The following is a 24851-nucleotide window of genomic DNA, read 5'->3' on the forward strand; positions in this document are numbered from 1 at the left end:
TGTTGCTCTATTTCTCTGTTTCTGGGACTCTGCTGTTTCCCTGGCTGCAACCGTCTCCACTCAATCCAAATCCTCCCAAACATTTTTCTTCCTCATTTGTTCTCCAGTTTAACCGTTAGGCTGGGTTAACTTTATCTCTCTTTCGGCCTTTTGCGCACCGCTTCAAGCCTCTACCCGCATTCGGTACACTCTTGGTACGGGTGTACTTGTCTATTGCCTTTGCCTTTAGGCTACCTCTTTATCTTCCTCCTTATTCTCTCCTCCCCTTCAATCCTCTTTCATACAGCCCTGATTCTCCCTCACCCGACCCTTCTTCGTGTCTCATCCCACCCTCCCTATACCCCTCGTTCACCACCGATCATCGGGGATCGTTGCATTCTCTGCAAAATCGAGATCTGACCGTGAACGCCACACTATCACCACCACCACACCACACCACACCACTCTCGCGGTATGCGGTAAAAGAGGATGAATTCTCGTTTGAACCCCTCTGATTAGTTCGACCGCTGTGATTCATTTTAGAAGGCATCTGGGGAGACTTCCACCAGATTTTCAGACGATCACCGATCGTCGCCTCCGCGCAGACCTGATCCACGACGCATTCCCGCCATGACCAACCACGATGAAGAGAACACCCGACCGGACGAGCAGCCCGACATTCTGAGGCGTCCATCCTTGCTCTCGTCGCGTACCATGTCCGACTCGGGTCGCCGCGCCTCTCACCAACACGTGCGATTTTCCACCGATCTCGAGAGGCCGAACGATGACCGCGCCAGCAATGTCAATCCCAATCCCAATCCCACTGCCAGTGCGACCACCGCTGGCAATGCCAATGCCACTGACAATGTCGACAACGACCGTCGTCCTGGCTCACGAGGCCTCACTATCGACACCAGACTTGCGCCGCCAACCGTCCAATCGCCCGCTCGCTCGCCGACCTCCCCCCCTTTCCCCGAGTGCCATCTCCCCGAATGCCAACCCTCTCGCCGCTGCGACCCTCTCCCCAACTTCGCCACAGGGTACAGAATCCTCGAGCGGTCGCTCTCGATCGCGCAACCGTGGCTACTCGCTGCGTCGGTCCATTTTCAATAAAACCATCCAGAGCCCCGATCAAGATGCCTCCCCCGGCATCAGCCCGCGGGCATCAGTTGAAATTACGGAAGTTCCTGTGCCTGGCGCACCTCACCCGATCGACGAGAAGAATGAGTTGCAGGTGCTCCCTACAGCCACGATTGAAGCGCCCACCAAGGAAGAAGTCGCCACCTCCGTATGGTCTGATCCCTCGGAAGGCCCACTGAAGGAATACATGTCTGTGGCTCAGGGCGAGTGGAAGAAGAAGAAGGCCGCTGGAGCGGTTATCATGACTCGCGTCGAGGCATTCATGACCACTTTACAAAAGTTCATCTTGCGCATCAAGGATATTCCCCCAACCAAGGACGGCCGCCACATCGATCTCAACCCATCATTAGTTGATACCTTGGTCGATGAGCGCACCGGAAAACCGTACATCGCCAATTGGATTCGCTCGAGCCGCTACAGTTTCTGGAGTTTCTTCCCTCGACAGTTCTTTGCGCAGTTCACAAAGTTGGCCAATTTCTATTTCTTGGTTGTCGCCATTTTGCAGATGATTCCGGGACTGAGTACGACGGGAACGTACACTACCATTGTTCCACTTTTGATCTTTGTTGGTATCTCAATGGGAAAAGAAGGATTTGATGACTGGCGCCGGTATCGTCTCGACAAGGAGGAGAATAATCGATACGCTTGGGTTCTTCGACCTGGTCAGCTGCCTGTCACGGATGGTGCGTCCATGGCCAGTGGTGCTCACGACTGGGTCGAGATCAAGTGGCAGGAGATCCGTGTTGGTGATGTGATCAAGCTCCATCGTGACCAGCCTGTTCCTGCGGATTTCGCCCTGCTGCATGCTAATGGCCCTAACGGGGTCGCCTACATCGAGACCATGGCCTTGGACGGCGAGACAAATCTTAAGAATAAGCAACCATGCCAGCCTGTCGCCAAGGTCTGCGCCACCGTTGACGATATCGTCAGCAATGCGTTACATTTTGTCGTCGAGGACCCGAATATCGACCTGTACAAATTCGACGGCCATGTCACAGTCAATGCCCAGCAGAAGCTGCCTCTTACCAACAATGAAATTGTCTACCGTGGTAGCATTATGCGGAATACTGATTGCGCATACGGTATGATTATCTATACCGGCGAGGAGTGCAAGATTCGCATGAATGCGAACAAGAACCCGCGCATTAAGAAGCCTGCTCTGCAAGGCAAGGTCAACCGCGTGGTCGTGCTCATTGTACTGTTGGTTCTGATTTTGGCTGCTGCATGCACTATTGCCTACACCTTTTGGTCTGATGATGTGGAGAAGCATTCCTGGTACCTCAGCGATGCTAGTGTGGAAATTGGTCCAATCTTCACATCATTCCTGATCATGTTCAATACCATGATCCCTATCTCGCTCTACGTCAGTATGGAGATCGTGAAGGTCGTCCAAATGTTTCTTTTAAATGACATTGACATGTACGACCCGGAAACCAATACACCCCTCGAAGCCCGCACTTCGACTATCAACGAGGAGCTCGGCCAAATGAGCTACATTTTCTCTGACAAGACTGGTACACTGACGAACAACTCCATGCGCTTTCGCAAGATGAGCGTTGCGGGTACCGCCTGGTTGCACGATCTTGACCTGCAAGAGGAGGCTGCTCGCGAAGGCGACCAGCACAAGCTCATCCATAAGAAGCGGAATCTGAAAGGCAAGAAGGCTGCAAACCGCAAGTCCAACGTTTCAGACGCTCGCGTAGCTCCTCGTCCTTCTAATATCTCCGCCGGCCTGGATGCCCCGCGGCCCCATGGCCGCGCTGCCAATTATCGCACAGCTGAAATGCTCGAGTACATCCAGCGCAAGCCGTACACCGTCTTTGCTCGCAAGGCCAAGCTCTTGCTCCTGTCCATCGCCCTCTGCCACACTTGTATCCCCGAAGAAGATGAGAACGGCTCCGTCACCTTCCAAGCCGCCTCTCCCGATGAAATGGCCCTGGTCTTGGCCGCACAGGAACTCGGCTACCTCGTTGTAGATCGCCAGTCCAATTCGCTTACCATCCGCAATCACCCCAATGGTCCCAACGAACCCTCTGTGGACGAAACATACGAGGTTATGGATGTGATTGAATTCTCCAGTGCACGCAAGCGCATGTCGGTTGTTGTTCGCATGCCTGACCAGCGCATCTGCGTTTTCTGCAAGGGTGCCGATACCACACTCATGCGACTGCTCAAGAAGGCCGATCTGGCGCAGGAGAAGGCGACTGAGATCGAAAATCGCGTCAGCAAGCGCAAGGCTGCCGAGGCGAACCAGATCATCCGCCGTAATAGCGAGTACCAGAGTCGCAAGGATAGCGGTGTCCGGAACAGTTTTGCGAGTCGGCCTAGCTTTGCTCGTCGCCGGTCTTCGGTCTCGGGTAATCATACCTCTACCCTGCGTCAAAGTATCGATGTTTGGCTTCGTGATCGTGAGACGGAGGGTGGTATTCTCAACCGTGACGATGCTGAGTATTACAGTCCTCGTCCTTCGGCGCAGATGGGTAGATTCTCGACTGCGATTTCGGACTCTGGAAGCGAGACCAATGGAGAAGAAGATGAGGATTTGGTCGAGGAGGCTCTTGTTGTGAATGAGGCTGCCATCTTTGAGAGATGCTTCCAGCACTTGAATGACTTTGCGACGGAGGGGCTGCGTACCCTGCTCTATGGCCACCGATTCCTCGACGAGTCGAGCTACCAAAACTGGAAGACCGCCTATCATGAGGCGAGCACCAGCATTGTTGATCGTCAGCAGAAGATTGAGGAGGTTGGTGAGCAGATTGAACAGGGGCTTGAGCTGACTGGCGCCACTGCTATCGAAGACAAATTGCAGAAAGGCGTCCCCGAAGCGATCGATAAGCTGCGTCGTGCTAATATCAAGATGTGGATGTTGACCGGTGACAAGCGGGAGACTGCCATCAATGTCGGCCACTCTTGTCGCTTGGTCAAAGACTACTCGACTTTGACTATCCTCGACGAGGAGAATGGCGATGTCGACCAAACTATCACCCGCCTTACTCAAGATCTCAATCGCGGCAAGGTCGCTCATTCTGTCGTTGTTGTCGATGGACAGACGCTGTCGACTATTGAGGCTGACGAAACTATGCGTGAGCGTTTCTTCGATCTTGCCATCAAGGTCGACTCGGTGATTTGCTGTCGCGCCAGCCCGAAGCAGAAGGCGTTCCTGGTCAAGTCGATTCGCCTGCAAGTCAAGGATTCCATCACTCTTGCGATCGGCGATGGTGCCAATGATATCGCTATGATCCAAGAGGCGCACGTCGGTATCGGCATCACTGGCAAGGAAGGTCTCCAGGCTGCGCGTATCTCGGACTACTCCATCGCGCAGTTCCGCTTCCTCCTGAAACTGCTTCTCGTTCATGGCCGCTGGAACTACATGCGTGCCTGCAAGTATACGCTCGGCACCTTTTGGAAGGAAATGCTCTTCTACCTGACGCAAGCCCTGTACCAGCGATGGAACGGATACACTGGAACCAGTCTTTACGAGTCGTGGAGTCTGAGTATGTTCAATACTCTCTTCACCTCTCTCTGTGTCATTTTCCTGGGAATCTTTACCAAAGACCTCGCGGCCTCGACCCTCCTCGCTGTTCCAGAGCTCTACACCAAGGGCCAGCAAAATGGCGGCTTTAACATCCGCCTCTGGCTAGGCTGGACGTTTATGGCTACCTGCGAAGCAATGATCATCTTCTTCTGCATGTATGGACTCTTCGGCATGATCCACATCAACCCCAGCGACATCGACACCTTCGCCCTGGGTCTGCTCACCTTCTCTGCTTGCGTCGTTGTCATCAACTTCAAGCTCCAACTCCTCGAAGTCCATAACAAGACCTACTTATCCATAATCATAATCGTTATTTCCGTCGGTGGCTGGTTCCTGTGGAATCTCATCCTGTCGGAACGCTACAAACTCGAATCTGGAAAGGGCGTCTACGATGTACCCGATAACTTCATCCACCACGTCGGACACAACCTCCTCTTCTGGACCGTCCTCCTGATCACCGTCGCCTCAGTCCTACTCTTCGAGTTAACCGTCTCCACCCTCCGCGCCTTCTTCTTCCCCACAGACGTCGACATCTTCCAGGAATACGAACAAGACCTCGACATCCGGAAACGCTTCGAAGAAGCCGCCGCCTCAGAACTCCAGCAAGGCTGGGATCGCGGAACAAAACGATCCTCCTTCGAAATCGCCCGCGAGAACGAAGAAATGGACGCGAGAGAACGACATGTTCAAGAACTACTCTCTCGTCCCCGCGTGATGACCGGCCCCTCTTCCTCGCCTGTACAAAAACCCGCTGCGCGGGAAATCGAGGTTGAGGGCGAAGGGGGTAGTTACTCCGATTTGTCCGAGTCTGGTGTTGACGGTGAGCGGGAACTTGATGCTGATCTTGAGCGCGCTCGTCAGGTTGCTGGGCAGGTTGTACAGGCTGTTCCTGCGCCACCGCCTGCTGTCACTACGAGTAGTGGCAATCCCGCTGTACCGTCCGCGCCGACGCCGGACACGGAGACGGAGACGGAGGGTTCCTGTGCGCCTCGACGCTCTGTTGAGATTCAAGAGCTCTTTAGTCAGGGCTTTGGAACTATTCGGAAGGGTCAGTTGAAGTGATGAAGTAAAGTGAATACCTCTTCCTCCCATTCTACTCCACTTCAATTCCGGCTCTACTTTCCCCTTTCCCCTTTCCCTTTCCTTTTTTCTTTTCCCCTTTCTCAAAGTTTATACTTTATTGAACCCGACTTGTGTATATCATGTATATGTGGGGGGTGGCTTGGTGAATTGTTTCAGTTTCCGTTTATGCTTTTCCTATACGTCTTTCTCAGCATCGGTCATTCCCTCATAGCGTTTGCTTCTTCCCCCTTTTGTTGATTTGGATAATATCTTCCCTTCGTCGTCTTTCCTTTCAGTCATCCTCATCGTCCTGGATTGGACGCAAAAGGCGTTGTTTGTTGAGATACCCCGACTTTTCTGTTTTAAGTCTGGTCCTTTTTCCTTCTTGGTTTGGTTTTTTTGTTCACAAACCGTACCTACTCTACCTAAATAGTACATACCATAGAGAGAATTGTTTTTATTGAGATTATTTGTGCTGTGTCTACTTAGTGTAGTAGGGATTAATAGTATGTTTTGATGTTACAAAGTGATGATAGCCTCGGTTCTCAGGCCTATAGATTCACCACTGCATTTTAGATCTTCAATAGTCTTAGTTTTTAACAAACTTGGAAGTATATTATATACATCCTGTTTCTGAATTGTTATTTACCTTTCGTAGCCTCAGCGGCTCTCATTCCCAACCGTTCGTTCTTAATCACGCTGCCTCACACAACTCGTAACTAGGTGTTGAGACATGGTGCCTCAGGCAGTAAAAATTGCCTTCCCGTTCATGTTGTTTCGCGCTCTCCTAGATATTCTACACATTCGCATGCATCCACTAGTACTTTCTTGGTTTTGACTCGGAGCTTCTGTCACCTTCGCTCAAGTCCGACGAGAGGTCTTCAAGTTTCGTTCGAGTTTCAAGTTCTGGTTCTTTTGGAAGATTTGAGCGAGATACTACTGGTAATGTATATATTTTGAGATAATCCGTGCATAGGTACGAGGGACATCTACTCTGTACCGACTCAGATTCGGAATAGCTACCCACCGTTGAAAAGCAAGATAACACGAACAAACCCCCCAAACAGACCTATCGGCAGGAAATTCCATCGCAATAAACCTCAGCAAATACGGTACGAACTAGAAATACCTAACTATCGAGTCGCCTGACGCGAAACGAAACGGACACTATTAGTAGCTTTTACATGCGGGCGTTACCCCGGGTCTTTGGGAGAAAATAGCAGCAGGGTATGAGTTCCAAATTCAACTTGAACTGTCAGACATGAATGGATCCCTGTCAAATTCTCAGGCTTGGAAACGGTCGACTTGCGCGGCCACTGCCAGTGCTTACCACTGTCTTGCATCCTGCAGGCACCATCACAGCCGTGGGCAATTCCTGCCGAGATCCGACCGAATTAGAACTAGGATCCACCCCCCTGGTCTCGGGCAAGGCGATGAAAGATTTTAAGTACCCAGGTGTATGATTTTGTTTATTGAGGAGTTCGCTTGATTTATTTGTTTTTGTGATGGGTGTTGGTTTGGTAGTAGTATGTTTCTAGTAGAGCTAGGGGAGTGGGTGGGGTTGGGTTAAAAGTTTGGTTCAGCTCGGCCCGGATCCAAACTACGCCAACCATCAACCATGGATAAGGTGGTATGTCATGTTGTACGAAAGAAGCAAATCTGCTTGACGGGTTGACAGGACTCGTTAAAAATATCCGAGTTGCAGTTCTGGGTTACGCAGGGAGATGGATGTGGCTCTACGGATGTATGCAGGAGCGTTTTGTGTTACACAGCAGTAGTGCTATGTGAGGAATCGGAGTGGAGAGAACCCGTTTATTCCAAAGTTGAATTTGACAACATGCTTAAAACTCGTTTGAAATACATTCGTGATTTCCAGTGATTGATGATGCCTCGATCTGGAAGAGTCCAATTAGTTAGTATTATGACCCAGCAGTACAATTCCGGACGGGATTCTTCTCACCATTATCATTTAAAGCAAGCCGATCACGATGTCACCGTAGATCTGGGCATCCAGCTCCAGGCGGACCTTCGCGTGCAGGTTCAGGTGAATCTTGATCCGCAAGCTACCATCCTTCTCGTCGCCGCCCTGGGTCTTTCCGGGGATCTGGAGACCTCCGGTAAGGTCCTCGGCGAGGTCGCCGGCCTGGCCGGTAGCGTCGCCCACGGGGTCTTGTTGGCCAGGCTTGCGGTTGCCAAGGTCAGGACGAGTGGTAGTGGCGGGGCTGGATGGAAGAGGAGGCAAGTTAGCTAGGTCTAGCTCGTCGTCTTCTGGCGTGTCACGCCTTGATCCCGGCGCTGGAGGCGGGCGTGGCTTGTTCTTGGGCTTTTTGCCTTTCGACATGGGGTAGATATGTGATGTGAAGGGTTATAGTAGGGATGGGAAGAAAGAAGATATAAAATGAATTGGGAATGAGTGGCAGTTCAAAGTGGGAATTTACCTGTCGGACATTGTGGATGTCTAATATGGGAGACTGGAAAAGGATGGGCGGGAGAAAGAAAAATATAGATCAAATAGAACTGTGGGAGGGCAGCTGGTCTACTCAACAGAAGCCAAGCTATGAGCTATTTCAAGTTTTTTCCCACCGGCACTTTGTCCAGCTTGTGTTCCAAGCTGAGCTTCACTCCCTCAGTGATCTGCGTACCGCTGGAGGGCTATCAAACTCTGTCTTGGGTCAATTCGGCTCTTCTTGTTGAGCTGCAGAGAAGGTGATGCAATCGATGGGGGCAAAAGTGGATGCAGATCCACTCGAATCGAGTCCACTTCGTGCCATCTGCTTTCCTCCCCACTCTGAGGGCTGGAAACATTTTTCCTGTATTTATCTGTTTTCTGGTGCCGATGTCGAAACCGCACCATCATCACCACCTCTAGCCCTAAGACCGCAACCCCGCCGTGATTCCCATTTCTGTTGCGCCAAAAGTCCGCTCAAAATGGTGCTTGGGGTCGTCATGATGGCAACTATGTTGCCGACTATGATTGGCCTGAACGAGGCAACTCAGGGGAGCCGCGATCAGGAGGAGAACCGACGAACCACAGAGCGCAAACAGCGCGTTCATCTAGTGGCCACCTGTTCGTTAAGCCAGGGCACTCCCGAATTGCGGCAACAGATTCAGAATGCCAAAGTCTATGTGGGTCTGGACGGGAAGGTAAGTCTCCGACCTGCAGACGAGGCATCTGAGACGAAACTGACGATGTATTGTTTCTCAAAAACAACAGTTTTATATGACCAAACACCCAAGTTCATCTATGGTCCCCTTTAATGGAGGATTCTATCAACATCCCGACTTTCCTCCCAACAATACCTCTGGCATGGTGACCATCAGCGGAGAGGAAACCCCCACACTCCGATGGGTATTCCTCGACGCCCAAACGCACGAGATGCGTTGGGGCGGCCGCCCCGACAGTCAGGATCACGTATGTGGGCCGTACAGCTGGACTAAAGATGAGCAATTTGTGACACTAGAAGGGTGGGAAGGGTGGTTGGCAGTACGATTGTCGGAAGATGAGGCCCGGGATCGGTCGGATCAGGAGCTGGGGATCGTCGATGGCCAAGAGCTATGGAGGTTGTATTTCGATCAAAATGACGATGGAGCCGATCTACCGCCCGGTGCGCAAGGGCTGGAAATCCAACTGAAGCGAGTCATGGCAGAGCAATGAGCGTGGGGTGGTTGTATGTATTATTGCAGTGTTTTCTTTCCTATCCGGGCGTTTTTCTTCTTTTCTTCTTTTTTTCTTTATAATTTTTTTGTATGTTCACTACTATTTACTCCGTACATACAGTTCCTTATAACTTGACCTTAATCCCGCCGCACAAAGTGCTGACGGTGAGTGAGGATCGAGGAGAAGACATCCTCGAAAATGGGTTTGTTTACCACCCTTTTTTTTTCAATTTTTTTTTTCAATTTTTTGCATAGGATGAATTCTTTTTTGCATCGACCATGCTTCCGACTTTTAGGGGAAAAAACGAAGGATTTTCCCCATCTGTCCCGTTGGTGTTTTTTGTCGGCGCTTGCACATGCGTCCTGCAGTATAAACTCTTCGATATGCATACACTACACACCAAACCATAAACATTCAATCGCCGGGAACTTGCCACCTAGACACGGCAGTTTGGTGAGCACTTGTGTTCGATTCAAAGCTATGGTGTTGATTATACTCCGTACGGAGGAATAAAGCTGGGAAGGATTCGCGATCGCACTAGCTACTAGCTTGGCCAAGTTGCCAGGACGAACAGTGGATCGGCACAAAAACCCTGATTGATACGTAGGGTAAATGTCCCGAGATCTGAGGTTTGACAGCCGGGAACAAATGGGTTATGTATGTATGGCGGGGACGCGCTAGTATCTTTAGATGAGGGGTTTCCTTACCGAAGAATGAGTATTGGTCCATTTTCATGCAACCAACCCCCAAGGCCGGCGCAATCGGTGGAGCCCGCGCGGGTCTCGCCTCAGCCTCCCATTGACTCGGGCTCTAGTGTCAGTCTAAGTCAGTCTCTGATTGAGCATCGAGCCGATGCGGATCGCTTCTTCAGCTCCAGCAGAACCACGACTTTCCCCGTCTCCACCTTATTCTGCGACTTCCCTCCATCGATCCTCCACACGCCCCATTATGCTAATGCACCTTGACGAAATCATCCGACCGCACGAACACAGGCCCGGCCACGCCCTTTTTTTGTCACGGATTTCACCGATTGAAACAAAGCTATTTGGAATTTATTTGACTAGCATAATGGAGTCTGATATTTGAACAATACTTCGAAGCTGACGACTTGAATTCCTTGCCCTAACCGCCGTGATGATCTATCAATAGCTCCGCCCCAGCCGGGGCTCCCGCTGCCGCATGACAGGCACTCCTCGTGTCCGGAGAAAAGTTAGAAAGAAAATAATGATCTGTCTCTCGGGTACTCGGGGAGCACGTTCACCCTGTCACAGTGGATCCTATTCATTATGAATCCTGCATGGTTCGCGATCTAGCACCGATCGGCGACCCAGGAGAGGACCCAGGCACCCAACCCCGCGCGAAGATGACGACTGCTCGACCTGTTTTCTATGAAGGCGGCATGTTCCCATGCCAATCGATCGACCGTTCGTCTGAATTACAGTACTGTCCACTTATACTCATCCTGTCGGCTCGATTGGCTACCATCGTACGGGCCAGACCCAGATGTCGTCTCCGCACCATATTCCAGGGGAGGAAAATAGTGTATTCTTGCCAGCCAGCCATGTGCAGTGCACGGTGCACACTTTGGCAGCTAGCACGGAGTACATGGAGGTATGCCACCAAAAGTACGCAAACTAGTAAGGAAACTACTGCCTCCTGCTTCTAACGACGCTACAATGTACCGGTGACTCCGAAATTTGGACTCCGAGATGGACAGATGTACTCAGTACCCGTTTCTTTTTTTTTTTATATTTTTCTTCGCAGTTCATATGGATCTTTAATGTGTGACTGTTTCACACCATTGGTACCGAATCAGATGTCACTATGAAGATCAGGGTGGAGAGGAGGGCACCGAGTAACCTCATCATCGTGCAGGTTCTATGCTCCACGCTACCATCCACCTGGCGGAGACGCGGGATAATTGGTACTCAACAATACTGAGCACTCTGCTGGATTAACCAGCCATTGGATAGGTTGTGCTTTGGAACCACCTCGTCTCAGACGCCAATGCATGCATTGAAACCTTGACCGTCCCAAATACAGCAAGGCTATGCAAGATACGTACATCATGGGAAGCTGGTGCCACACTAGACTTAGCTCTTCTGTCAAAGAGAAGCGGGGGATTCTACTTTGCAGCTGATCAGAGATAATTTGAGGGGCGGAGGCAAAAATTCGCGCCCACCCTGCAGCTGAAGCTCTATCCATACCCACTCTACTGATACCAAAAGGCGTAATCCTACACAGTACATGACTCCGCAGGAGCTCCCACCGTATGTACGTATAGATACTTCGCCTCCACCACCCAGCCATCTCCCAATTGAGAATGGTGATGTGGATTCAGAGGACCCTAGCTAGTAGGATAGGAAATGGTTGGAGTTCCACATGTTGAGCTGCTACAAAAGGCGTGAAATGCCTCCTGGATGTTAACTTTTGCCTTTCAAACATTTTCTGAGTCTGATCCCTCACGAAAGTGCCCCCCAGCTTTCTTAATTCTTTCTTCTTAAAATTTTGACTCTTCGTCGCCAAATTGTCTCGATTAATTTGTTGTTTTCGGAGCTGCTGCCCATCAAAAGAAACATCTGATCCCAATTCTCATCAACACCCTCCACGAAAAACAAAAAACAACCCATCGGTATACAGTGAAAGAGCACCTATCCCCGAAGCTCTCACAAGAAATAAAACCCGCGAAGCATTTACCGAAGAAACTATTACCACTGAAACAGATAGCAAAATGGCTCCTGGTATCATTTCCCCCGTGCCGGGTACTCCCCTCTCTCCCCTCTACAACAACGGCTTCGGCTCGCGTCAGGTCTCCAGTGCTTCTGCTATGTTCGAGAGTGACAGCCTTTCCCAGAATGGCATGTCTCGCTCGGTGCGCCGGGAGTCTGGAGTCCCACGCAAGGTCGTTGGCGCTGGCAACTCTCAGATCAGCAGCGTTGTGAACAGCTGGTACGCACGCAGTGGTAATGAGCTCGGTGCTGGTGCCTTCTCTCGTTTGAGCCACAACCACACTCATCTTTCCATCATCGAATGGATTCGCCAGCAGCGCATGAGCCACCTACCCGCCGAGGGTAGCAGCTACGATAAGGTGCTGGGCTGGGCGCAGCTGTTCGTCGAGCGTCTGCACTCCTTTGAGCTCAACATTCACCACTTTGCTGGTGACAGCCATCTTGCTACTCAGCTGTCTTATGGCTTCTGTGATCTGCTGCTACAGGTAAATTGACATTATTTGACTCAAAAATGAATGGCAATTAGGTTGCTAACAGACGTGTCTTACTCTATATAGCTCGGAAAAGAGAATGCCAAGGCTCTCATGCTCTCCTTTGGCTTCTTCTACAGCACCTCCTCCGTGCTGGTCAACCTGATGGAGCGCACTGAGCTGTTCGATGTCTCCCAGGAGATCAAGGAACAGCTCATTCTCGCTCTGTCTGACTTGGTTAACCTGGTTGCGAGTGTCTCTATCTATTTCCACCAGTCCATCAACGACCAGACTACCGAATCTGTCTCCGTCGATATCTACCACACTTTCCCCAACCAGATTGGATCTTTCCGCGAGCGTTGCGAGAAGATCGCTGAGTCCATGTGGCGCCACCAGCTTGTCAGGGAAGGCGTTGAGGCTGATAAGGGTAAGTTCGAAATGCACATCATCCGGGTCAAAGGGCTTGAGCTAATGGTTTATAATCGATAGTTTCCGTTGTCAAGGCTGTCAAGTCCTGGCTCGCACCTGAGGACCGTGTCCTTAGCCACTTGGCCGAGAACACCTCCCACCTTGCCCATGAGCGTGAAGAGAACACCTGCCTATGGATGGCTCCCCACCTGACCCGTTTCCTCAAGAGCAATAAGTCTTCCCTGTCATTCACTGGCAAGCCTGGCTCTGGAAAGACCGTCCTGGCCTCAGTCATCGTCGACCGTCTTCAGGACCCCATTGGTGGTATCACCTATAAGACTCTCTTTGTCCCCATCAGTGAGTATACCCAAAGTGTTCTGAGAATCTCCGTCATCTGACCAATATCTCTCAATAGACGCCCGCATCCCCGCCTCAACCCAGCCCGTTGCCGTCGCGAAGACCATTCTGTCCCAACTGTTCGAGAAGCGTATTGGAAATGTTCAGCTGCTACAAATTCTGGGTGAGGCTTATGAGCGTAGTCGCAGGACCACCTCTGCCGAGGACTACGAGGCTATCCTGTGGAGCGCCATGGAACGTGCTCTGGCTGCGGCCCTCCGCAATGCTAAGGAGTTGGTTATCATCGTTGATGGCCTCGATGAGGCTGCTTTCGGCGAGGCCGCTTTGCTGAAGAAGCTGACCACTGCTTCTGCTCATGGCACCAACGTGAGGCTGGTTACTCTAGGTTCTGAGAAGCCTCCTGTTTCCGACAGCGTGCTCCATGTTCCAATCGTCGATGAGCGCATTGCCGACGATGTCTCTATTGTTGTGCGCAGCAACTTGGAGCACAGCAAGGTCTTCCAGCAGATGCCTGAGATGGATCAGGAGACTGTGATTGATAAGATCTCCGAGGCTTCCAAGGGCTCTTTCTTGTGGGCTAAGCTTTGCTCCAAGCGTGCCCAGCACGAGTCTTCTCCCGAGAACCTCACCAAGGCCATTGATACTGTCATCAACAGCAAGATCACCGTCACTGACTTTGTGATTCACTCGCTGTCGAGCCCCGATGTCAGCGAGGAAGCTAAGCACATGCTGCTCTGGCTCGCTACCGCCGATCGTCCTCTGTCGCCCCGTGAGCTCGTCGCTTTGAGTCAGGTTCAGCCCGAGAAGCTCACTGTGACCGATCGCAAGGTCGAACCAATGAAGACTCTCCAGCCCTTGAGCTCTCTTATCTTCCTCCAGGATGGTCAACTGTATCTGCGTCACGGTTTGATCCGCTCTGCTGTCTTGGATATCCACTCCAAGGGCAAGCTGATCCCTACCATCAAGGATCACCACGCCGACTTTGTCACTCGTCTTTTGGTCTACATCAAGTTCGCTGTTCCTGAGCAGCACGAACCTTCGCTCACTCCTTTGGACCGCCAGGATATCAACCTGCTGACGCATCGCTACCCTCTTCTGGACTTTGCCGTGCGCTACTGGCCCCGTCACCTTACTCAGACCACCACCTACACTACCGGAGGTGATGTTCCCACAGCCAAGGAGTACAGCAAGGTCTTTCCCACTACCATCACTGTGCTTCTCCTTCAGAACACTCTGTGGCACTCCATCTCGACCCCAACTCTGCTCACCTACCAGAGTACGGTCACCAACTTGCTCCGTAGCATCTTGACCACGAACAGCCCGGTGACTCTGCAGTCTATTATTACCCTGGCTTTCTTCAACCGTGATATTAGCCGTCTTCCTGAGGCCATTACTCTGTTCTACGAGCTCACAACCATCAGCAACACTCTGCTGACCACCAAGCACCTCATCACCATGAAGATTGCTGCTCTTTTCATTGAGCTGACCACCGAGAGTGTGACTACCTCGAAGACAGACATCATGATCAAGCGTGAGGAGGTCCTCAAGATCGTTCTCGAGTCCTACAAGGTTCACTACGGCCAAACCTCTGAGCGTGTCACCACCACCCTGAACACCCTGATTGAGCACTATCGTTTGACTAAGGAGGAGCAGAAGCTGCAAGAGATCACCGTTTCTCTAAAGGCTCTCACTACCGTCGACACTGGATACGAGAATGATACTCGTGGTGACCTCCATGTCCACCTGAAGGGCCACAAGCGCCAGGACAGCGATTTCGGAATCCGCTTTGTTCTGGATGCTGAGGAAGATGAGCGTGAGTCGGACTCCTTCGACTACCAGGCTCTTGTGCAGCTTGCCCAGAAGTACACTGCCGAGGGCAAGATTGCCCAGGCTGAGCGTGTGTACGTTGAAATCTGGCAGCGTGCCAGCAAGGAGTCTCGCATCCAATACTCCACCTACTGGGAGGATATCAAGCTCCAGGCTGTTACTGTGTACTCCGAGTTCCTGCGCACCCAGAAGCGTGAGACTGAGTCCTCTTCCATCCTGTCCAGCGTCTGGGAGGAGTACCGTCACACCAGCCTTGTTCTGTCTGAATCTACTAGCAAGCACTTCCACCAGATTGCCAAGGTCATGAGTGCCGTCGGTCTGTCGACCGCCGCCCTGTCTATCTTCAAGCAGTGTGCCCACTACTACCAGAGCACCAACAGCACCAAGTCTTCCTCCTATTCCGAGATCCAGGAGAGCATCAAATCGACCCACCAGCAAGTGATTAAGCAGGCTAGCTCGTCGTCCTCGGTTACCTCCGAGTCTACTCTGGAGGAGATTGTCTACGAAGCTTCCTCGTCCATTTCCAAGATTGACGAGAGCTCCTTCACTGCTACCAGCACCCTGGTTGAGCTGTACGTTGCTCAGCACCGCTGGAAGGATGCCACCCGCGTTGTCAAGAAGGTCCTCCAGGGCCTGTGGCCTTCGCTGTTTGCTCCCTCTATCCAGGATGTGACTCTGCCCTCCAAGCACGTCGAGAAGTGTGTCGACCTTGCCGAGCGTCTCAGCCAGTGCTACCACTTCCGCCGTCGCTTCCCTCGTGAGGAGAACACTCGCATTCGCGTCTACCGTGCTGTTCGTGCCGGTCGCCCCGTCGATGACAAGCTGCGTGAGCGCATCACAACGGAGCTGATCCGCTTCTACGAGATCTCTAAACAGCCTGACCATGTCATCAGCATCTGGCAGGAAATCCTTGATGACCAGATCAAGCACTATGGCCCCGAGAACCCCGTTGTCATCAAGACTCTGTGGACTTTGGCCCAGAAGACTCATCCTCGTCCTATCTCTGTCGAGTACTATCAGCGCATCATCAAGGCTCTCAACAAGGATTCCCCGATTTGCCAGCCCGATGCTATTGAGCCCCTTGTCATCGTTGCCACCGAGCTTTGGACTCAGAGCCGCTACTCCGATGCTGTGCACTACTTCGCTCTGCTGTTCACTACTTTCCTGAACCAGCCCAAGTCTCCTCGCTTCCAGGATACCAAGTTTGTCCAGGAAATCTTCGACCGATACACTCACGTCCTGCGCACTGTCCGCACTGATTACTCTGTGATTCACAAGGTCACCGTGGACTTCCAGACGAAGGTCAAGACTGTGTTTGGTGCTACTGCTACCATCACTATCCAGGCCACTCTGACTCTCGCCAAGGTCTGCCAGGAGTCCAAGCGCTACGAGACTGACGCCATCAATCTGTACGAGGAGTTGCTGAAGACCAAGACCACCGCGATTGATCTTGAGGAGATCTCTGCAACTCTTGATGGAATATACGAGGAGCAGACTACCGTCGCCCTCTCCAAGTCCGAGTCGGTTTCGGCCAGCCAGGTTGAGCGTGCCTCCAAGGTTCTGCGCAAGCGCATCACCACTATGCGTAAGGAGACAGGCTGGGCTTCCGAGGAGTCTATCTCCGAGCTGAAGAAGATTGTTTCTTTCCACTCCAAGCACAGCGAGAGCTCTGCTGTCACCAAGGAGCTGAAGGAATCTACTATCAACATTCTCACCCAGGAGACTTCCTCCACTCGTCTTGTCTCTGCTGCTATCGCTATCGCTTCTAGCTACATTGACACCAACCAGTCTTCCAAGGCGACTGAGATGTCGGAGGAGCTGTACCGCCAAGTTGTCATAAAGGACACCTCTAACACCAAGACCTCCCAGTTTGATGTTTCCAAGCAGGGCCGCCAGAGCCTCGTCTTCCTGGCCCAGCTTGAGCACAGCCTGCGCCGGACTACATCCTCAATCACCGAGATCTTGGCCGCGCTGACCACCGAGTATGTGTACTTTGAGGAGTTCCGTAGCCTGACCACCTCCAAGACTGCCTCCTTCCACACTGTCTCCGTCTCTGCCTCGCGTCTGTATCAGTTTTTGATCCGCAGCAACCGCTCCGCCGCTGCCAATATCGTCTTTGGCGACTTCGTCACCTACTTCATTGGAACTGAGGGCAAGCGAACCAAGTTGACCGATGCTGCTCAGGTCAAGATCTTCCTCTTGACCATCATGGACCACTTCCACTCCCATACCTCTTCTAACTTTATCCGCTCGGTCGGTATCGCCAGCAACTCCCGTGTTCTGGAGCTCCTTCAAGCCCAGCGTTACGAGGAGGCCTCCAACCTGGCCCTGGCTGCATTCCAGTACATCTCGGCCCACGATTCTTTCCGAACTCCTTCGGTTGTCAAGTTCGTGTTCACCCTCGGTGTCTTCATCACTGGCCGTACCAGCCAGCCTCAGCCCGACCAGGCCACTCAGAAGAAGCTGTCCGGTGTCTCTGCCATCATCATCCAGGAGGTTCTCCGTGTCATCAGTGACCTGAAAATCAACCTGGCTCAGATCGGCCTGGACTACCTCAACATCCTTATTGGTCTGCTGGGCGAGCAGAAGGACTACAAGAACCTTGTCTGGCTGCTGTCCGGCCTCTGGGCCAGCCGCAACCAGCAAAACTGGTCCTCCAGCATCACCTTGGGTCTGGCCCGCCGCTACATTCTGGCCCGCTACCTGTCTGGTGATGCCCTCAAGGCTGCCCGTCTCGCCGAGGACGTCGTCTACAACTGTCGTCGTGTCAACGGTGCTCACCACAACAGCACCTTGGAGATCTCCACTCTCCTTTCCCAGCTGTATACTGGCATTGCCCAGCAGTATCTGGAGCGCAAGGGTGGTCAGCACATGGCTGGTAAGTACTACAAGAAGAGCGCAGCTGTTCACGAGAACCTCCTCCGCATTCTGATCGACCCCTCCTTTGCTGAGTTCGAGGGTGGCCTTGACGGCTCTATGAGCATGGACGGCTCTGCCTACGAGCTGGACATCAGCGACTCTGGCAGCGGCGTCACTCTCTCTGAGGGTGAGCACGCCCGGCAGCACCTGCAGCTCCTCAAGCTGTCCGTCCAGCGCCTGGGTGACTGGCCGAAGGACTACGCCGAGTACGAAAGCCTTAATGCCGAAGTCTTCGGCCAGTTCAAAACCGAGCTGGCTGGCGTCGAGGGTGTTGAGAAGTGGGACCTCAAGAAGTTTGGTGGTGGCAAGGCCGCCGGTAGTGAGGACACCCTCGAGACCGAGATTAAGTTCTGGGAGTTGGATCTCGGACAGAACAACGGCGAGATCGAGGAGGAGCTGTAAAAAAGTGATACAGGGAGAAGTTTCTGTCAGCTTTGTATGATTTTGTCATATTGAATCTGTTTTGTATTTAGCATTTGTTTTAGCATCTTTCTTTGCACAAATTGGGATCAGACTTTACTTCAAAACTTTCTTCCTTCTTTCGTAGATTACTCCGTCTTGAAAAGACTTCTCTAAGATCGTAGGTAGTACCAGCGCAAAGAGTTCTACATTGCTAGGCAACGAAATTAGTATCATTTTACCACGTTGTAGTATCACACCAGGAGACATGATCATGATGTTGTAAATTGGAAGCTCCAGGGCTCTTACTTTCTCATGTGGAATAATTTTAATACCAGCCCGAGAGGAGAAACTCAACATTAGATACTAATGTCTTCGCGGCAGCCAACCCACCAATCCCTACCGACAACGATCACTTCCACCTGGTTCTCGGCGGATGACGTCGTGATCGAATAGAGGTTGGCCCTCTACATTTCCAATAAGATCGACATGGTACATTTCTGATCCCGTGTCAATGGAGTGCTCAGGTGTTTGAGCTGGCTCGGCAGTTGCATTTAGGGTAAAATACTAATATTGGAAACTGCCTTTTTTAAATGGGTCATAATCTTCATTTACTTGCTTGTGCTTCTAACTTTATGATCTATAGTATACTGTATGAATGACATGCTAGGTACAAATTATCCCTTTGATCCTCCTAAGAGAGTGGTTTATAGACAAATATATCGCACACAAATTTCATAGCAAGCAGTCATTACCACAGAGGAATCTCAGCCGTATTCACATAGTCGATATTATCCGCATATCCTTCGATACGAGGAATCCACGTGTTGAAAAGCCGATCCCACACCCGAGTTTGTTTGCCGTAGTTGTGACTATTCTTCCAGCCTTTGCGGTGATGAAGATCATGGTCCTCGATCACAAGCTCCATATCGCACAATCTGAGAAGCGAGGTCCATGGGTTGACGGCGGTGGCGAGCATTCGTAGACCGCTGTGGCCGAGAACCTCGGTGAACACGATGTATTGTTGACAAACCCACCATTCATAGAAACCCATGGGAAATCCCATCAGTTTCATGGTTCCATACGTGATAACCGGAGTGCCAATGACATCGATAAACTCTTGCACCTTGTCTGCATATGCAGTCAGGAGAGGATTAGGGTGTTTGGTCAGATGGTGGGTGCGGTGGAACTTCCAGAGGTGTTCCGTCTCATGGGAGGCACGGTGAAACATATAGTACCAGAAGTCGAGGACAACAGCATACATGCCAGTCTCAACGATAAGCCATCCCCACCGGATGGAGGCAGGGGCTTCGTCGCCACGGTAGGCGAGGAAAACGGTGAACATCGGACGGAAGATGATAACAGATAGCACGGTCTGTACGGTTTTCCCGACGCCCACGTCAGGCACACCATCGCGAGCATGCTTGTCCCCGTCGAAAAATCCAATTTTGTGGCCGACACGACGTAGAACTTGTACTTCGTGTACAGCATTGAATTCGAGAGCTAAGCTGTAGAAGATGAAAACCAGCAACCCATGGGGTCGGCCGAAGAAGTTGATGTATAGTTGGTGAAGAACGAGTGGAATGAAAGCATGCGTTAGAACCCAACGATGGAATTGCATTTCAGGTGCATAGGGAACTTTGTCGGTCTTTTGGTGAACTGGGACATCCTCGCCCAGATTCAGATGATGGACGTTCAAGAGCTCGAGAAGCCAGTGGCCCATATTCCATTCTGACTTGTCCCATAGTCGCCAGGTGGACTTCATAGAGTCTTTTGGGTTCCGCATAGGGGCAGCCATTTTGAGAGAGGTGGTGGTGGTGTAAGAGAGGGGATAAGTCTGGGGAAATCAGGAACATTATCTATATTTAATTTCTTTGACCGGACCACCTGAAACCGAGGTGTGGGTACACCCCGTTGGCGTTCATGGGGATCCCATCATCCAGGTTCCCCCTTAGACCCCGCCATTCAGACCGTTGATCTGGCCCTCTCGCTTTGACTGGTCGAATGTTTTTCATGATTTGACGTCATTAGCGAGTAAAATCGTATTGCAATCTGCGACGCTAAGACAACAGAATCTTCTGCGCCTGGTTATTGCAGGTTGGAGTTCGTATCATGAGCTCACATGAAAACTCAGTTCATATCCTTTCTATTTTCAACCATCTTGTGACATACTGATGCCTTGAGGATTATTTGATCCAAAACATCTGATCCCGAGGTCGGTCAGGTCAATCCAGCCGGAATAGGAAATTATGTTCCGGTCTCTAGAATTGGGATCGGTCTAACCTGATAAAGTTATGATCGGCGTATTTTCTGCGAACTACAAGTCAATCTTTTGCAAATTCAGATGGGACGGGTTAGGAGTACTTCGTTATTTGAGCACACAAGTTAAAATCCATCGATGACTTGCCATTCTGTAAGATTCGCCACATCGAAGCGGGTGATCACTTCCCAATAATACGACACAAATGGGACAAAATTCATGATTTCTTTCGCATATAGCTTCAGAAAAATCTTGATAAAATAATACTGTCAATTGCGCCTTTAATTTATATATGGCCACTCCGGTTACGAAATTTTGATCTAAACCTAGCCCTGTCTCTCGAGGTCATGCCACGAGGGTACATAGTTGACCTCGAATAATTAAGCATTTAAGGCCCCACCCCTCAACACAGTTGTAGAGGCCCAACGGCCCACAGAAAAGCCACCAAATACTGTAATCACTTCATAGTACAAAATAACTGATCTCGTAAAGAACGTATAACATTTGGCCTTTGCGCTGTTCTTCTGACTGTTTAATTTTCTCTGAAGTCATACCCACAATCTACCTTGTATTGTAATTAGAGTTCAGGGTAAAGTCAAGATGGAGGGAAATCTGTCAATGAATTAAACAGTTGTGGAGCTAGGACTTTCTAGTAATAACCCATCTAAAGATCGTCGCGGAAGCACGGTGACTCTCTACTTTCAAGTGTAATGTGGAAAAGCAGAGTGGCCAAGCAAATGTTTGTATTGATCGAAAGCGATTTAGTGGTCACGAATTCTTGTTCGGCCGAGACCACACCTACTAAGTGCACTGAGTTATCGGACACCTAGCGTGGACGTAGTACTACTGATCGACACTCTGTGTACATCTTGCGAGGAGAAAAACACGAGGACTAGGTGGGATTAAAATGTGTAACGCATTTGTCGACGATTAGGTGAAATAGTACTTCAACCTTGGAAGCTGAGACATTCCAACTTCAACTCAATTTGATTCGATAGGCCGTTCCAAGGTTGATATATTTCTACTCGCTATATTCCACATCAAGTTCAAGCTTGGTTTCAATTCAAGTTTGCAACACAACTTGAATTTTACACAATCTACGCAAACTTCTAATTTTGGCATTAGGAAATGAACTTCAAGTTGTCGCGTAATATCGGATGTTGATGTCCTGTCCCCACTGCACAAAGGTCATTTTGGCTTAGAGGCTCATTAAGAAGACTGATTGGATCGGAGGCAAACGTATGACCGAGTTTAAACAAATAGAATTTTTTTTTTCAATGGCTCATTATAGCTCTTCTAATTCACCCTTCCCTGACGATAGCCTATAACTTTCGATAGCTTGCCCACTTGTTTAGCTTTTCTTCGTGTTACAAAGATCGATCGTGGGCGATTAGATTGCAGAGGTTAGATGCTGATCTTGACCCGATCCCGATGTTGCTCAGAATTACATGTTACCCAATACTAATGGACCGAAGTATCTACAAAAGTGATTCGGGTCAAACAACTTTTCGTCAAGATTCTCCACCGGTCTCAGAGCTTACGAGATTTGCGATCAGTCTGACCGAAACTAGAGAAATAAAATTGAGCGATATGAAGTTTACGACATGCTTGGCGGTCTATCTCAACGGGTGCTGCTAAAGGGCTTGAATGTCCTAACAGCTCATACAGGTCGGATATATCAGTAATTTTGTAAGTGTTCTAATCATAGCCTCCTGTTTGAGAAGCTTTTCTCGTACGAAAAGGCTGCCGCCGCAAAAGAGGAAGGTCACTAGCTTCCAAGATTATGTTCAACCTCCCCATCGATAGTCAGAAATCAAGGGCAGCAAATACTGGCTTCAAAGGTCAATTTCGCATCAAATAAGAGAAATGCTACCATGCCAGTGATCTCTGATAAAAATAGCAGTTGCAGCTAATTGATTAGAAACGGGTTAGAAAGAACACCAGCCTACCAGCTTAAGGCACCTCATGCCATTTGAGTGGATTGTATCTGAAATTGAAAATTGATGAAACGCCTCATGGGATTAGCCATAAGAAGGGGATCTAAGTACTAGTTTCTCCTTGGCGAAGTCTTAGACAGCTGACCCTGCAAACCCCCTTCTAGTAATAATTACGTAGACTAGAGGCGTTTCCACGCTTATGTTCATTGTGAGCTTGGAAGCTTACCTGAAACATTTCATTGGTGAGCAGACGGCTAAGCCTTGCATCAGCAGCGGCCTTAAAATAGCTTTACTCACCAACTACTACATCCGGTCACATCCGTTGAGCTCTTGGTGATGTAAATTGCAAATTAGGCAGCCCGGTGGCTTGATGGCGTACGGCTTAGCCCCCCCTGAAACCCGCCTGCCCCTGGGCGCCTCAAGTGCCGGATCGCCGCGCCGCCATCACAAGTCCCGGGGTAACCATCCGATGGATTACAAGGGACCAACCCAAAAAAAGAACTTCACAGTCCTGGCGTGGAGAATCAATTATTTGGTACAAACTGGTTATTCCAAGGGCCCCTGGGTCAACTTGATTGGGCCACCCGCAAAAAGGGGATCCACAAGGAGGTGAGAAACATTGGCATTGGGCAGCTTACCGAGACACTTCACCGCGATCTGCTGAGACTTGGCGAATCACCACCCCGGACCATGGTTGTCTTGAAACTGGTTGTTCTGGTCAAAAAGTCGATTCAAGTGCAGGCCAGATTTATGCGAGGTTATAAATACCCCATGATATTCCTCCACACCCTAGATACAATCACATCTCATCCATCTTCATCTTTGCATCTTTGCATCTTCCAACTGTACATTCGTCTTGAAATACCTGTTATATCTACATTTCAACCCTTCTTCACCACCTCAGCCGATAATATGAAGTTCCTTGCCTCTCTCGCAGCCTTCGTCAGCGTCGCTCTGGCTCAGAATGCCGGCATTGGATATCCCGCCGAGGGTCAAAAGCTCGAGGCTGGCAGCGATACTGTGGTGCAGATCCAGCGACCTGTATGTGTGAAGAACGACACCATAGGCCATCATTCATGAAACTAAGTTGCTAACCCTACGACTAGAACTCTCTGACCGGATCGACTGAGCTGCAAGTTGCAATTGGTATCTCCTCGTGCGCTTCTTCGCCTTGCCTGGCTCCCACGGACACAATGGGCACTATCCTTTACCACGGCAACTTCAAGCCCGTATACCACGAGTCTAGCTCTCCTCCCTACGAGAACTTTACTGTTACGATCCCCTCCAGTATTAAGGGTGGCAAGGCCCAGATCAACATCGCCCATCTCGCCCTCGTTGGTGTAAGTACTGAATCATCCAATGACAATGTACGACTTGGGATGGGCTAACTCTGGAATCCAGGCGGGCAATTACCCCTACTTTGAGACTCTGAACCGGACTGTTGAGATCAATTAGAAGGTCATTATTGAGCTTCTCCGGATTCACCGGTCAGATTGATGGCTCGGCGGGTTGTTGTTATTTTTCTGCCTTCCAAAGGCTTCACATATCTTCATTTCACGATGTAAAATTTGGTTCATTTTTGTTGGAAATAGAGGACTCAGCACATAGCATGAAATTGAATTTACACTTATTGTCATTATCTCGAATAGCAAGCTTAATGAGAACCTCATTGAGTGTACCGGAGCTTCCGTATGATCAACCTGGGGTTCCGTAGGAAGAAAGAAGTCATTTATCTTGGCGACCCTATGATGATCGGTTCCATCGTTGACTCTTAAGTGTCTTGATTAAAGGAGATATTAAATAGAACTGTATGATGTGGTAGTTCTTGGAACGAGGACAATTTCAGACGACCGCTTCGTACCTCATAACGATATTCATTTGGTAAATGGTACCCCGACACTGTTTGTAGTGCCAATACGTAATAAATAAAAGCCGGGCTTGGCATTCAAGAGCACTGCCCGATCACACAGATCTGGAGAACTCTGTAGGGCCGGCTTAACCACAGATCGAAGACTGAGGTAATCTCCGAAGAGCCAATCACAGTCGGACCCTGATTGCTGGGCCCGATGCGCTAGCCGGAATAGTCATAGATCGGCGGCTATCGACGCCGATCACGAACGATTACGAGATTCGGGCCCATCAAGGGCTTTCAGATCAGCAGAAAAATCAAC

The 24851-nt window shown here is 50.4% G+C and overlaps 6 protein-coding genes across 6 annotated transcripts; 4 read left to right on the plus strand and 2 right to left on the minus strand.

The window, feature by feature from the left end:
* Positions 1 to 609: 609 nt before the first annotated feature.
* On the plus strand, positions 610 to 5716 carry N7481_005708 (aminophospholipid-translocating P4-type ATPase DNF3; the record flags this gene model as incomplete). Its single annotated transcript, XM_057264927.1, has 2 exons — positions 610 to 1077; positions 1103 to 5716. The coding sequence occupies 2 exons, from the start codon at positions 610 to 612 to the stop codon at positions 5714 to 5716; spliced, it is 5082 nt and encodes a 1693-aa protein (XP_057122647.1).
* Positions 5717 to 7685: 1969 nt separating this feature from the next.
* On the minus strand, positions 7686 to 8057 carry N7481_005709 (uncharacterized protein; the record flags this gene model as incomplete). The annotated part of the gene is made up of 1 exon (XM_057264928.1): positions 7686 to 8057. One exon carries the CDS (start codon positions 8055 to 8057, stop codon positions 7686 to 7688), a length of 372 nt encoding a protein of 123 aa, XP_057122648.1.
* A 587-nt stretch (positions 8058 to 8644) lies between these two features.
* Positions 8645 to 9371, plus strand: N7481_005710 (uncharacterized protein; the record flags this gene model as incomplete). Its single annotated transcript, XM_057264929.1, has 2 exons — positions 8645 to 8860; positions 8931 to 9371. 2 exons carry the CDS (start codon positions 8645 to 8647, stop codon positions 9369 to 9371), a joined length of 657 nt encoding a protein of 218 aa, XP_057122649.1.
* A 2734-nt stretch (positions 9372 to 12105) lies between these two features.
* On the plus strand, positions 12106 to 18486 carry N7481_005711 (NACHT domain protein; the record flags this gene model as incomplete). The annotated part of the gene is made up of 4 exons (XM_057264930.1): positions 12106 to 12588; positions 12661 to 13000; positions 13063 to 13338; positions 13397 to 18486. 4 exons carry the CDS (start codon positions 12106 to 12108, stop codon positions 18484 to 18486), a joined length of 6189 nt encoding a protein of 2062 aa, XP_057122650.1.
* Positions 18487 to 19234: 748 nt separating this feature from the next.
* On the minus strand, positions 19235 to 20281 carry N7481_005712 (sterol desaturase family protein; the record flags this gene model as incomplete). The annotated part of the gene is made up of 1 exon (XM_057264931.1): positions 19235 to 20281. The coding sequence occupies one exon, from the start codon at positions 20279 to 20281 to the stop codon at positions 19235 to 19237; it is 1047 nt and encodes a 348-aa protein (XP_057122651.1).
* A 3311-nt stretch (positions 20282 to 23592) lies between these two features.
* N7481_005713 (uncharacterized protein) lies at positions 23593 to 24135 on the plus strand (the record flags this gene model as incomplete). Its single annotated transcript, XM_057264932.1, has 3 exons — positions 23593 to 23721; positions 23787 to 24020; positions 24082 to 24135. 3 exons carry the CDS (start codon positions 23593 to 23595, stop codon positions 24133 to 24135), a joined length of 417 nt encoding a protein of 138 aa, XP_057122652.1.
* Positions 24136 to 24851: the final 716 nt, after the last annotated feature.

This window comes from Penicillium waksmanii (genome assembly GCF_028829765.1).
Source record: "Penicillium waksmanii strain IBT 27052 chromosome Unknown utg000005l:1.0-5232799.0:1.0-5237142.0, whole genome shotgun sequence".
Taxonomy (NCBI): Eukaryota; Fungi; Ascomycota; class Eurotiomycetes; order Eurotiales; family Aspergillaceae; genus Penicillium; species Penicillium waksmanii.